General features: G+C 41.7%; 1 protein-coding gene across 7 annotated transcripts in view; it reads left to right on the forward strand.

The window, feature by feature from the left end:
* Positions 1–15068, forward strand: part of FOXN3 (forkhead box N3) — a 184663-nt gene that overhangs the window by 166348 nt on the left and 3247 nt on the right. For all 7 annotated transcript variants that reach the window (XM_033141408.1, XM_033141392.1, XM_033141400.1 and 4 more), the window contains one exon: positions 4739–4847. In XM_033141408.1, coding sequence (XP_032997299.1) covers positions 4739–4847 — 109 coding nt within the window. The remainder of the gene's footprint in view (positions 1–4738; positions 4848–15068) is intronic.

The following is a 15068-nucleotide window of genomic DNA, read 5'->3' on the forward strand; positions in this document are numbered from 1 at the left end:
TTTTTGGCTTTTTGGCTTTTTGCCTTGCTCTCCCACCCCCCTCTCTTTTTCTTCCTCCCCTCCTTTTTTAATCCAAGGGGAGAAATCCCATTTTTAAAACAAACAAACAAACGAAAAACAAACAAACACCCCCCACAGCTGCTGCAGCCACTCTATTTGAATTTTTATTATTACCCTTTTCTCCCTCTATCCCCCCTTTTTCTTTTCTCTTCCCCTTTTGTTTTTGTTTTCAAAAAAAGGAAAAAGAAGAAAAAGATTTTCCCCCTTTATTTTTATTTTTTAAACTACTACATATTTTTAATAGATATACTCCCCACCCCACCCCACCCCAATTTATATTTTTCCACCCCACTTTTCCATTCCCACCCCCCTTTTTCTTTCTTTATTAGTTCGCTTGCCAACCTATCTTAGAGGGGGAAGCCCTCTCTCCCACCCACCACACCCCCCAAAAAACAACTTTGAGCTGAACCCCAAAAAATGGGGGTAGATCACTGCTGAAAGTAGATCACAGTTTCTTGGGAGTTGGCCACCCCTGGTATAAGACATGTAACTAGAATAAAAATTTAAAAAAACCAAGCAAATAATTGTAATAACTACTGTAATAAAGCACTGCTATAATTATATATAATTTCCCTAAAATTTTGGTTTCATTTGCCTTTCCGTGCTGAAATGTCACAACCTGAACGACCATGACTTGCCCCCCCCCCTAGTTTTGATCCTGGGTACGCCCCTGAGTCAATGCAAAAAAGTAATAACTTATTCTTGTTGTTTGTACTAATTATACTTTGCATTGGCTCCTATACGTTATTTATTATTATTGCATTAAGGTAAGAAACAATATATGCAGCGTTATATTTGTTTTAAATGTCGCAATGGTTTTGCGGCTCCCAGTTGTTGTTTTTTCCCTTTGGAAACGGGTCCAAGTGGCTCTTTGTGTCTTAAAGGTTGCAGACCCCTGTCCCAGACAAATGTGTGGGACAGGAAATGAGAAATTTATCCTTCAGGTTTTCCACTTCCCTGAATTTTTCAATAGCACAATTACCAGTTTGAAAATGTACCCAAACAAAACATGTGTTTTAGAACATGCATTTAGAATTGCGTACGTTGAGAGTCATATTTAAATATCATTTTCATGCATAGCAATGTGAAAATGGGGCTGGAACAGTACGAATGTACACATGTGGAATTGACGTGTGCTGACAGATTGACCAATCCATCCTTAGCTGGTGTACACTTATCTCTTCCTGCCTGTCTCTGGATGATGGTTCTAATCATCAGCCACACTGCTAACTGCATAGGCATAGGTTGTCCATGCCACTTGTTCTTTATCCACTATGTGGAGCTGCTAGCTTGTGCATTGAGATCTGCCAAATGTTAAATGGCATGGAAAGCACTACTAAAAGGCAAAAACAAATTTTCATTTTGATTTGCAACGTACCCTGCACAAATTGCTGAGAGCTTCAAAGAACTTCAGGCATATATATATATATATATATATATATATATATATATATATATAATCCTGACCTGGCAGCCCATAGTGTACCATAAAGAAGAGTAGAACGGAAAAGGGAAGACATAAACAAATGTAAAATGTAGACATATGATACAGATTTGCAGACATGTTGCTGACACAGAGGTTCTTAAGCGGCTGCTGACAATGTTGCTAATAAAAAATAAAAAATGATTCTCCAAGGATTAGGTTTGAGGAGGGATTTAATGAGGCAAGTGTGCAAAAGAAAGCTGAAGCAAGAGACCAGATAAAAGTAAATAGAGTTTGGAGCAGAAGCAGTAATAGTGAGCATGGGAGCCAGCCTGTTATGGCCGATGTCCCCAAATGGGGCAACAGGGAGCATTAGGAACTTGAAGGGCATTTCCTAGCTTGAGACAACACAGGCTGGGGCAGGCAGCTGAGTCATTTGTTGGTTTCTTTCATTCATTTCCCTAAATTGGTATCCCACATCATCCTTGCCATGCTTAAGGTGGATTTAAAAAATGCTTTCCTGGGCTGCAGCAGATATACAGCTCCTGATGGCTTTACCCCAGTTAGCTATAGAGTGCTACATGGCTAAGCAACCAGGAGCAGGCAACAGGATCTCCTGCAGCACAAATTCCAATTAGTAAAAGGTAAAAAAGGTAAAGGACCCCTGGATGGTTAAGTCCAGTCAAAGGCAACTATGGGGTTGTGGCGTTCATCTCACTTTCAGGCCAAGGGAGCTGGCGTTTGTCCACAGACAGCTTTCTAGCTGGATAGACCAAAGGTCTGGCTTCTGTGTCCAAGTTCCAGCTGCGCTGATGTTGACTTGCTTAATGCAAGATCCGAAACAATGGCTTAAAGTTGATTTTGGATTCTGGGCTAAGTGGGAAATCTATTTAGCTTTAACCGTTGTTATAGTCGGTGCTGATCTGGATAGACTTGTGCTTCTGAACGGAGGAGGTGGTGGGCGAAGGAAGTTTGCAATCTCACAGCCTGATTAGGAGCATTACATCTGCGCCTGCATAAAGCAAATGTCATTGGTGCAAAAGTGGCACACAGTTCAGCAGCCGCCTTGGGCATTTGATGTCCATTTCAATTTGAGTGCCATGAAGCCTGAGCATTGGGAGGCAACGTTTTCCCATGGAACAAAGACATTTTTGTAGAACACTCTTGAATAGATGTATAGGGCCTCTTTTGAGCTAACTTCAGTTTCCTCCAAATGACCCCCCCCCCCTTGTTGTGTGATGGGTACCCTTACACTGTGGAACATCTGCTAGAAATATCAGCAAAAGCCTAATTGTTTTAATGGGCTCGAAGTAACATTTCCTTAGAACAAAAAAAAAAAAAAAAAGATTATTTTGCAAGAAAATGTACAATTTTCTGTCATCTGATGGGTGCAACAAGAGTTAAGGCAGGTCAATTAAATCTGTCATTCCTTGCAATTCTTTGCTTATACTGTATGCTAGCAGCTTGTGCAATTAATGGGTGCCTTATATATTCTGTTCCCTTCAACCAATATTAAATGCTAGCAATAGAAACTAGAAGGTGGATTCTGATGGTGTAATTAGAAGGTGGATTCTGATGGTGTAATTAGATGTTGCAGGGCACGGATGGGGAACTTTTGGCCCACCGGATTGTGTTGGACTTCAGCTGCCACCAGCCCCAGCCAGCATGGCCAGTGGGAAGGGATAATGGGAGCTGGAGTACAGCAACATCTGGAGAGCTACATCACTAGGGAAGAGGAGTTTGGCAGCAGTCGTGTGCCCCCCATAACATCTGGCTAGATCCTATGACCGACATTTATTAGAAGACACTATATATTGTTGTTCTACCTGCTTGTATTGTGGTTAAAAATGGGGTGGGAGGTGGGAGATTGGACCATAATCAAGAAACTGGGTTCCACAGAGATGCATGATTACTTTTTCTTTCATGGAATCTCTTGGCAATTTGCATTTGTTTTTAAGGTGGGCATTACTTTAAATAGGATTTCTAATGAATATGTTGGTGGACAACTGTTTTGTGGTGAATTTTTCTGCTGTTTTGGCTATTTTCCCTGTTGTAACAGTTGTAGAATATGAATTTGGGGGGGGGGAGTGCTTTTCTTGTAAGCATCCTTGAGGACCCTTTTGGGAACCGAAAGACAAAGTAAAAATAAATAAACATTATGCGAAACCTTGCATTCATTTTAATGTGAATAGGGAGTTGCTTTGAGCTGAACAGGTGTCTGAAACACAAGCACATAGTTTTACAAGGGAAATGGGGGAGAAGCAGGAGCATATAAATGAATCGCCTCAGTTTTGCAGATTCTTTCTTTCTAAGCACAGTTCACTTCATTTTCACTCAACTAACATGTAAATTTGTAGGTTGCCTCCTTCAGATCTTTAGTTAAATAGTGTCCGTTTATTGAGGGGTGAGGGGTATGTTGGGGTTGTTTGTTTAATGTATTTTTAGAAGCTAAAAAGAGAAAGAAAAAACAAGCACTTTATCCGAGAAAGTGCCTCTCTGTTTCTGAGTAATCATGGTGAGGATTTTGATGTCATCCTTGAGATTGCTCACCTTTGGAAGGAGTTTCCTTTAGTGTTGTATATGTGTTTCCTCACAAGTAAAACATGTGAGATCCTGTTATATTGAGAGGCCACGGATTGAACTTGTGACCTCTGACACTGGGCAGAAGATGCATCAGGTTCAATTGGCAAATCTCTTGGGTGATTTGGCATACATCGGCAAGAAGTTTCCCCACTTGTTTAACAAAACATTTCCCCACACCTAAATAAGATTGCTGCAATGAAGAAAGCTAAGTAGGAATGACCTTTATGTGTGAAGGGACTGTTCTGGTACCAAAAAGAAAAAAATCCCTGGGTTCAGAATATGCTTGGAGAGTAATTCTGTGTATCATTTGTGTCTGGCTCTTGTTGGTCGATCTTCAGGTTCTAGTAAGAAAACAGAGTAGATCTGGCAAGCATTAAGTTTTTCCACTCTTATTCCACCTGCACGTGTTGACTTCTCCCAAGAGGTCAGTTGCTGGAGTGAGATTTGATCAGAGGAACTTTCATGCTTGTACTCTTGGTCAGTATGTTGCGCTGACTAATCTATCACAACTTTCTGTGGCTACGCTTGGCTCATGAAATATCACATGTATATATAAAAAATTATCAAGCAGCGGTTCTTCTTTCCCCCTGCCCCAATGAAGCTTGATATTTTAATACACATTTCAGTTTCACAACTGTGCTAATTTGTCCTCTTTTTCTTGCTTGCCTCCAGTTCCTCCCGGAGTTATCCAAAATGGAGCTCGCATTCTGAGTAGAGGGATCTTCCCAGGAGTCAGGCCACTGCCAATAAACCCGATCGGAAGCATGGCTGCTGCAGTAAGGTAAGTACAGAATCGGCGGTGCTGCGGGAGATGGCAAAGAACCTTGAAAGGAGGAACTCTTGCGAGAGCGCTGCTGAACTTGCAACAGGTTTATTAGCAAGATCATTGACAGATTTTCATCGCAGCTTCTACACCACAATTTACTTCCTTTCGAAGCAAAATCTAGAGATGTCCTTTCTTTGTGGCTCTGGCCACACTTTGCACATGAGTAGTGCAGTTTTCCAGATTCGTACAGAAACATTTACTAGACAAACAAATTTATCCAGCTTTTTATTCTGTTCTTATTTGTCAAAGGGTGGCTCTCTAGCATACAATTCTCCCAGAAGCAATTGCCACGGCAGGCAAAATATTAAATGCATATTTTTTTAAAACATTTTTACATATTTCACTGAATATTAATACATGTCTTAGATTTGGGTCTTTCTTTTCTGGTATATTCTCACTGTATTGGTATTTCAGTACCATCAGGGAATGCTTTGTCCTTGTGTGCCCCCCCCCGCCCCTCCCCTCAAAAATGCAGCTGGTCAAATGCCCATAGTCTATTTGATCACAAGATTATGTACAAATGACTGCTTGTGTGCTCACAACATAAGAAAAATGCAGTATTTCAGCTAAGTATTTAGTCAACATGCTTAAGTACACTTTTTTCTCTCTGTGTATGTTTTGTTCATTACATCTCACAGTTGTAGCCTGTTTAAGCCATTTGTAGACTGTTCCCTTTTCAAACAGTAATTGAATGAATGAATGAATTCCATTGTTTCCCGGTTTCTGTGCAAGCTCACTTGGCTGCTGGCCCTTGAGCCAATTAGTTAGTGATCTTTTGCAATCATTTCACCTTTGAGTGTCCAACGCAAGGTGTTGTGAATTGTTTGGATAATGTGCATTGTTCGAAAATACTAAAACCCAGGGCGAATTTGCCACTTGACATACGTAAAGATTAGCCATGGGAGATTATGTCATTATGCTGCTGTTGTCCTTTTGGCTTAAGCCACATAAATAGATCTTTTGTTTCAGTCTAATCTGTAAATGGAAATTGACTATTTTTAGTGTGTTGAATCATCATTCTTTAGCACTAAAGCTGCCCCAACAGAACATGGTTTTTTTGACAGCAGCTCTTATTTCATTATATTCACACTGCTTTTCTGTTGCTTGTTGCTGTTATTTTTGCTTCCTGTTTTTACTATCCTGTGTGGTTCTTTTTAGGAAACAAGCCCATACAAATCATAAAACATCATTATCTTGTTCTGTAGAGCAATTCTTGACTAGTATGAATTGGTAGCCCATGTTCAATTTTTTACAGGTGAAATGTCATGTTGACAAGAGTGGTCTTTGAAATATTCTTGTAATTACTCATTTTAAAATGTACTCCTGTCTGGTGAAATTAAGCCATAATCACACAGAAAACGTTTACCAACAGCAAGGGTTATTTTACGCTCCCATTCATTACATTTGGAACTTACACTTAATGCCTTCCCAGGGAAGAGTGCCCATGGATCTGCCTTCCCCAACTTGGGGCCCTCAAGATGTTTTAGATTACAGCTCCCATCAGCCCATGACTGTACTCACTAGGGCTGATGGGAGTTGTAGTCCAAAGAACATAGAGGGCACCACATTAAGGAAGGCTGCCATAGATTGTATTGGGAAACTTTCATGTGATGGGATCTCTCTTACTAAATGGGACCATATGTTTGTCATTGCCTCCATTGCTACTTTTTTGAGCTGGAGCAATGATGAAAAAAGTTAATGGGAACGTGATAAAAGTGAATAATTGCAAGGATTTTTCTTTGTGAATGGAAGCTAGAAGCTTAATGACAAAGAGCCTGAACCAGGAATCCAGAAGTCCCTGGTTCAAATTTCATTTCTGCCTTAAACAAGCTGTTCTCTCTGTCCCACCCTCTGCATTATAATGTATAAAGGCCAAGATGGAGGTGTGAATAGGACATCTTTACAACCCTGTTGTTTAGTCATGTCCGACTCTTCGTGACCCCATGGTCCAGAGCATGCCAGGCACTCATGTCTTCCACTGCCTCCCGCAGTTAGTTTCGAGAACACTGTCTAACCATCTCATCCTCTGTCGTCCCCTTCTCCTTGTGCCCTCCATCTTTCCCAACATCAGGGTCTTTTCCAGGGAGTCTTCTCTTCTCATGAGGTGGCCAAAGTACTGGAGCCTCAACTTCAGGATCTGTCCTTCTAGTGAGCACTCAGGGCTGATTTCTTTAAGAATGGATAGGTTTGATCTTCTTGCAGTCCATGGGACTCTCAGGAGTCTCCTCCAGCACCATAATTCAAAAGCATCAATTATTTGGCGATAAGCCTTCTTTATGGTCCAGCTCTCACTTCCATACATCACTACTAGGAAAACCATAGCTTTAACTATATGGACCTTTGTCGGCAAGGTGATGTCTTTGCTTTTTAAGATACTGTCTAGGTTTTTCATCACTTTTCTCCCAAGAAGCAGGCATCTTTTAATTTCATGACTGCTGTCACCATCTGCAGTGATCATGGAGCCCAAGAAAGTAAAATCTCTCACTGCCTCCATTTCTTCCCCTTCTTTACAACCCTAATTGCCACTTTTCTTTTTTTTTTCTTTCCTTTTTGGTGCAAGGGGGGATTGGAAGGGGCAGTTACCAGCCCTGATCTTTTTCTAAGCCTAGCTGCTTAACTGGAAGGGATTTTAGCAAAGAGAGAGGGGATGGCAGAAGGAAAATTGGTGCCAATGTACCAGCTCTGGCACCACCCACTTTTGGCCTTGGCTCCTCCCACGTCTCACATGCAGCCTTTGAGGGAATTCCTGAGGGATAAAAATGGTTACCTCCGCCTGTCTCCCTCACCTCTACAAATGTTTGGCATTCCTGCTCAGCATTTAGACATGTTCACGTACACTACCTTGCATAAAAGGAAAAATGAGAGTGTACACTCCAGCAATGTCTGAGGAAATAACTGTTTTCCACACCCTCATGCTGAGAAAAACATGCAGATTATGGCACCTGTTTTATTCTGCACTGTTGAACTGTGGTCAGCAATTAGTTTTTCATGAGAACCAGTTGGAGAAGGGTGGGTGGGTAATAAAGCAAAGGCCCAACTGTGTTATTTTTACCTCAGTTCTGCTCTTGGTTTGGTAAAATGAGATCAATTTGGCTCTGGGACTTCTTTTCCATCTTCTGCTTTGAGGCCTGCCTTCTGTCATTATTTTATACCCATACCTATTTTGTACAAATTTAATCTTTTTTCATAAATAAACAATATATATATATTTGCCATTTTTACATGCTTTGCCCCTCCCCCCAATATGCCTTTTTAACTGGCCATTTTGACACTTGAGTAGCACTGAAGCGAAATTAACCATTGTGGCATGTAGTGTAGGTGGCTGGCATACACAGACATCTTCCCAAATGAGAAGCCAGCAAGTGTTTTTGCAAATAAATAAATCTGGACGATTTAAAGGGTTCCCCTTGTTCAATCCGAAAACACTTTCTATGTCACAGAGCTGAGGTTGCTTTTGGGAATGCAGGATGCTGGGAAAACATGCCATGTTGATACCAATGCTCTCAGGGGTGAACTTCCCTCCGCATTGACAGTGCACACCTCTGCATTAATGCTGCATCTGTTCTGATAATAGTCAAAGCACCGTTTTATTAGCAGATCATTACACAGGCTGTGTTTGCAGTGGAGCTTTGCATATATAATTATGATGTGAAATCCCTCCTGTAACTTTTCCTGCCAATAATACAGCAGACTTAGTTGCATTGATTTGTACTCTTTGACCCACTGGGATGGGACCTGATTATGCCAGGGAATACTGCTTAGTGCTAATTTACTCCCTTAGAACCAGAGGTGCCTGAGAAAACATTTCTCCCGCTTTGAAATGGAAACTCTTCCACGTCGCTGTACAGAAGTGTGGGAAAATATGGAGTAGCGAAAGCTACTAACTTTCCCAAATTCACCAGCAGTCTTCACAAAGATTATTCTCCAGAACAATTACATTTGGCCATACAACAGTATACTTTGCTCTTACCAGAAACAATAGAGAGGGGCCACTGTGCACACACAGAGAGAGGTGTCAGAACTAAGTTTTAGGCAGCTCTCAGAGGATAGCTTCAAACCAAGAACCAGGAGCTGAACCAAGAATTCAGAAGCAAGATCCATCTAGAAATATACCAAGGAAAACCTTGCTGCTCAGGAAAATTCCCAGCCCATTTTTAGCCCTTCCTGTCCAAAGCCCAAGGGCAATTCACTGCCATGAAGATAAGCAATGCTGAATCTTTGGTTGCTCACCACTAGCAGTTAGCTGCACACAGAAATGATGGTTCCTGGTTTACACCTTTGCAGCTCTTGACAAAAAGGCTTTTTCATGAGTAAGAAGAAGTTGCTACTTATTTAATTTCTTACCCACCCTTCACTATCCCAGGACAGGTCACAACCATTTTAAATTCAATATTAAAGCCAATTAAAAACAAATTAGCAGTCACAGGAATTGGATGGGCCCTGAAAACACATATCCCATATGCCAAAAGCCAGGGTAAAGAGGTCCATCTTGAGCATATGGTGGAAACAATACATACAATGAAGGCGCCCGGCACACCTCTGTGGAGAAGGAATTTCACAACCTAGGGGCTGCCACAGAGAATGCCCAGACAACCACCAGCCCCAAACTTCTGAAGATGGTGGCACTACCAAGAGGGGTCCCTCCACTGATCTTAATACCCAAGAAGGTCTGTAGGGAAAGAAGATAGGCCCCAAATATCTGAAACACGAAGTCCTCTAGGGCTTTGAACACTATGGTGAGCACCTTCATTTAGACCCCAAAATGAACCAGTAACCAATGCAGCTGTTTTAAAACAGAAGTTATATGAGTGCTAAAAGGAACCCCAGCAAAGTTGCAGCGTCGACTGCCTTGGGGTTCAGGGAGTAACAATGAATGGGTGCCAACTGCAAATAAATATCAGGCAAGCCTAGAAATTCTGAAGTGTTTAGTTTTGTTTACTAAATACAATTAAATAGTCATGCTACGTTAGGTCACTCTCTAATATTGTGCTAGGTGGGCCTGCTATATAAGGCAGCTTCCAAGGTCCCTGCAATGGCCAGCATCCAGGATGCTTGGAGAAATGCTGGCTGCATGCCGTGGGGCAGATTGCAAATGCCATTAGCGGAGGCACCCCATGTTCTCTTCCTGTCGGGCTAAACAGGTGGCCCTTGCTATTTGTACTCCTCATCTGCCTAGCCCAGTGGGAGAGAGTTGAGAGGGGAGTGGACCTCCATAGGGTTAGCAGAAGGGAAGCAGCTTCCCAGGGTTCTCTTAGCAACTTAGATCAGGGTGGGTTGCCCATTGACTGTTAATGGTTTGTGCATAAATCAGTAGACTAGTATATGTTTCACCTAAATTATCCAGTTACAAGTGGGTAGCCGTGTTGGTCTGCCATAGTCGAAACAAAATAGAAAATTCTTTCCAGTAGCACCTTATCCACCTACAGTTTTGGATATGAGGAGGCAACCTGGTTTGCTTCTGTTAAACACACATGCACACACACACACACACACCCCTCACCATCTAAACAAGTTGGGTAAAACTAAAATACAGTAGTACACCGATTGGCTTGTAAAGCTGGACATGTTCTCTCCTACACAGAGTCTGCCATGCTGTGTGACTTCCCACCTATTGTGCTCAATCTCTCGACTCCCTCGGCGCAAGAGTGTTATTGCCAGTGTCATGCAAAGCCTCAGTGGCACATGCTCTTGACTGCGTCGCATTAATTCAGCAATTGCCGGAACTAGTAAAGGCAAAAAAAATGATGATGACCCAAGTCGCTTAAATCTTTCCCCTAAATTGTGCTGATCTTGAGCATCATCTTCAATACGTACCATTTTGGCTTAAAAACCAAGAAATCTGCCACTTCAAAGGGCGTCACGTGCTTCTTCCTTAATGATTGGTTTTAAGGAGCTGGTTTTAAATGCACCGTACCATTGTTTTGAATATGGATGACTTCTTCTCTAAAGCATTTGGCATCGTTTAATGACAACCCCTGCAGTGGTGACACTGTCTCAGAGTGAATGCATCTGGCGTGCTGCACAATCATGAATGACATTGCGTTTAGCTATTAATAATTGAAAGAGCTTTGTCTTTGTCTTTTTTCCCCCTGCTGGGTTCTGTATATAATTTATGGATCATAAACTACCTCCTAATGTCCAAGGGAAAAAAATGTTATTGAGCAAGAAAGGATGGCAATTTGGAAGGGGAGGTGGTGACTTGTGGGGTTTTTTTTTTTAATTGTTTGTATTTATGTCTCTCAGGAAAAAAAGGTCTTTGCAGTCTTGCCAGCTTCTCATACGTGTATATTGTTGGTTTTGTTATCATTTCAAAAGCTTAACATGATAACTAATAGAAGTTTCTTTGTGGGAAATGGTGAAACCATGGTTAAATGTAAAGTGTATGAGCAGCTGTGAGCCTCAGACTCATATACTGCTTCCTTTCCTAGTTCATCATGATCAGAAGTGCATAATTTTGCAGTTTGTGGCAAACCGTAGTTTGCTGTTGTGTCACAACACAGCAAACTCTGGGTTTTTTGTTTTTTTTTTTGCAAAACAGGGCCTCCTGCACACCCACACCCCAGTCTCTTCTGGGTTTCACCCCAATCCTCCTGTGCTAAATAGGACAACTTTGTTGGATACAAGCCATAATTTGGTGTGCTCAGACACAGCTATAATTAATGTACAAGGGAGGAGAGAGCAGAGTGCAGATTCAAAGCAAAGAAATCAGATGTTTTCTCATAAAAATCTTTATTGTTTTAGCTCATTGTAAGCCAATTAGAGTTTAGTTTCATTTTTAAAGTTGTGTGTGCATATATTCAACTTGGGCAGTTCACTACCATTGGATGGCTAAAAATATCCCTGGTTTCAAAAAGATCTAGATCGAGCTCATGTAGAATAAGGCAGTACCTTTGCTACATACCGGTACTTAAAACAAGACTTGAAGCGCAGGCATAGGCGTAGCCAAGGGGGCAGCTGCCCCCCCATGAAGTAAATAAATTAAAAATACTTAACTAACTGAAGTTCTGCCCCCTAACATAAAGCCTGCCCCCCCCAATATAAAGTCTGGCTTCTGCACGGAGTAAGATGATTCATGGCTGTGGTCTTGCTAGAGTTACGTATTGCAACTTACCCAGCCCTAAGCAAAGTTTTTTTAAAAAATCTGAGGCTCAGTGTAAAACACAGGGCTTGGGGACTCCTGGAGTCCACCCCCCAAAGTGCCCCTGCTTTGTTGTTGTTCAGTCGTTCAGTCGTGTCCGACTCTTCGTGACCCCATGGACCAGAGCACGCCTGGCACGCCTGTCCTTCACTGCCTCTCACAGTTTGGCCAAACTCATGTTAGTAGCTTCGAGAACACTGTCCAACCATCTCATCCTCTGTCGTCCCCTTCTCCTTGTGCCCTCCATCTTTCCCAACATCAGGGTCTTTTCTAGGGAGTCTTCTCTTCTCATGAGGTGGCCAAAGTACTGGAGCCTCAACTTCAGGATCTGTCCTAGTGAGCACTCAGGGCTGATTTCTTTAAGAATGGATAGGTTTGATCTTCTTGCAGTCCATGGGACTCTCAAGAGTCTCCTTCAGCACAAAAAGGGTACAAAAAAGGAAGGGTGATACCCCCTCTGCCAAGTTCCTTGTCCCTCTTTGCCTCGCCCCCCAAAAAACACTACAAACAACCATATTTCCAGATTGTGCAAAATGCTTGCTTCACTTATTTCTCCCTGAAAATATTTTTGTGTTTCACCACTAAGAGCAGGTTCAGCACTGTCTGTTAATTAAGATGATTCGGGGAAATGTTTGTTGTTGTCGTCTCAATCCCTATAAGTATTTCTCAAGGAATGGATCAGGTGTTGGGGAACTTTTGGCCCTCTAGATGTTGCTGAACTACAGTTCCTATCAGCCTCAGCAGGCATGGCCAGTGACCAGGGATGATGGGAGTTGTAGTTCAGCCAAAACCGGAGGGCCAAAGTATAACCCACCCTTGGAATGGATTCTTCTCACCTTTTCTCCTGGCTTCTCATGCTGTTGCTCCGTGATAGCCTTCCCCAATGTGGTCCTGGCTGGGGCTGATGGAAGCTGAAGTGCAAAACATCTAGAGGGACCAGGCTTAGGGAGGCTGCCCTATGGTCTATCATAATGGCTGAAGCCAGATACAAGATTGGTAGATCCAGCCTGAAATCTAACCTAATGACCACTTCTGATGGTCTTAAACAACACTTCCACAGAAGATGATATTAAGACCTGGAGTGGCTTCTCTCAAGTGTTATCGAAATGCTTTGCATTTTCAGTGCTTCACTGATTAGTCTCATAGTCTGAGAATCAAGTAGGACAGAATTAAGGGCACTTGTAAATCACAGGACCTCACTTTATTAAACTGACATAAGAGGGAACGTATATTCTCCAGTGTACTTCAGGACAATCCCTTTGAGTTAAAATGAAGTATCAACAGGTCCTTAATGATTATTTTGTATTAGTGTTTTATGCAGCAGTGGAAACCCAGTTGTGTCAAGAAGCCCTACAGTTAATACCTGTAGCTCTGGAAGTTTGAGGGATTCCGTTTTTGCATGTTCCTGTATGAAATTGTATTCACTTTATGCCTCTTAGGCTAATGTGCACATCACACTTTAGCTGACCACAGGATTTAGCACGTCTCTTTGGTAGTTCTCAGAAATTTAGAAAAATCAAATATTTATTTAGATATGTACAGAGGCAGATTTGGGGGAGTGCGACTGGTTCGGTTGCACTGGGCACAGAGCCTCAGGGGGTACACCACAGAGGGTGCTGAAACAGTGATGTAGAATGGAAGGTGAGAGGCAGGAGGGTGACAAATTTTGGAGTCGCAAAGGGCACCACTGAAATTTGGGACCCCAAGGTAGAATTGTTTCAAAAATTGCAGATTGATGCAGAAGCGAAATTAGACAGAATGATGGGTAAAAACATGCAAAAGTGCATGATGGGTAAAAACATGCAAAAGTGACCCTGATCCAAAATGGAATGGTCATCTGTAAAAAGAAAATGGTCTTGCCTTAATATAATAGCTCAACTGTAAAAGTAGTATTTGCAGGATGCCTCATACTAACAAATTTGCAGTTGCAACGACCCTCGTAATAAGCTAGAATCCATATTTTCCCCAGAATATGGCTAAATGACAAAATGACTGCAGAATACTTCTTTATATCTTAGTGTGTTGTATTGGAAAAATACAATATCAAGCACATTTGTCAGTTTTGTTTTATTTTTTTAGTTCCCTTATTATTACTTTTTTCTGTTCAGACTTCCCTGTTCTTGTGTGAATAATATAGACTGTTCTCCATATGCTATGGAAAATCCCCTGTGACAGTATATAACATTCCCCCCCCCCATAGTCCTGCACATGATGTGTTTGGATAGAAATGTGGCTGAATCTTCAAGCACCCCACCCCCAAACAGATGCAAAAAGCACATGACCCTATACTGCATGAGAGACCATGGATTTGATTTTATCTGTTTTTTTTTGTTTTGAATTTTATTTATCGTGAGCCATCATGGAAGGGTATCCACCCTGAAAGGTGGCCTAAAATTGTGCAACAAGTAAAAAAAAAAACAGAAATATTTGTGTGTTCGTACATATGCAGTCTGGTATTGGGGCCAACAGATGGTTTATTAGAATACAGTAGTTAACCCTGTAACTTTAGTGCTGTTGTGTTGAGATGTTTTGTATAGCAATCTGATCTGATCTGCCCTGTTGAAGTAGGTACTTTTTTCTGGGGGCAAAAAAAATTTTTAACACCTGAGTGGCAGTTGCATTTCAAAATATCTCCAGAAACTTGATCCGCAACCCAGTTAAATAGCAGTTATTATAACGTAGGCTGATTTTAGCACACATTCAGTAGATTTCACTGGGACTGAATCATATCTAAATGAAATCAGTGTGGTGCAGAGGTTAAAGTAGCAGACTAGAAGCAAAGATGCTGAGGTTCAAATGCCCACCTAGCTATAAAACTCACAGAATAATATTGAGCCAGGATTACAGCAAACAAAGAATATGGGGCAAGTTTCTTGTATGCTGTATCCTGCTGTGAGCTCCTTAGAGGAAGGGTAGGATAGAAATGTAACACAGTACTTCTGCTACTAAATATGCAGGCTTAATTTGTTTGCAAATTCTGGCATTCTTAAATAGTCCAAATGATCTTGAAAGAGTTTGGCCAAACTGCGGGAGGCAGT

The sequence above is a fragment of the Lacerta agilis genome, chromosome 1 (genome assembly GCF_009819535.1).
Source record: "Lacerta agilis isolate rLacAgi1 chromosome 1, rLacAgi1.pri, whole genome shotgun sequence".
NCBI classification, from domain to species: domain Eukaryota; kingdom Metazoa; phylum Chordata; class Lepidosauria; order Squamata; family Lacertidae; genus Lacerta; species Lacerta agilis.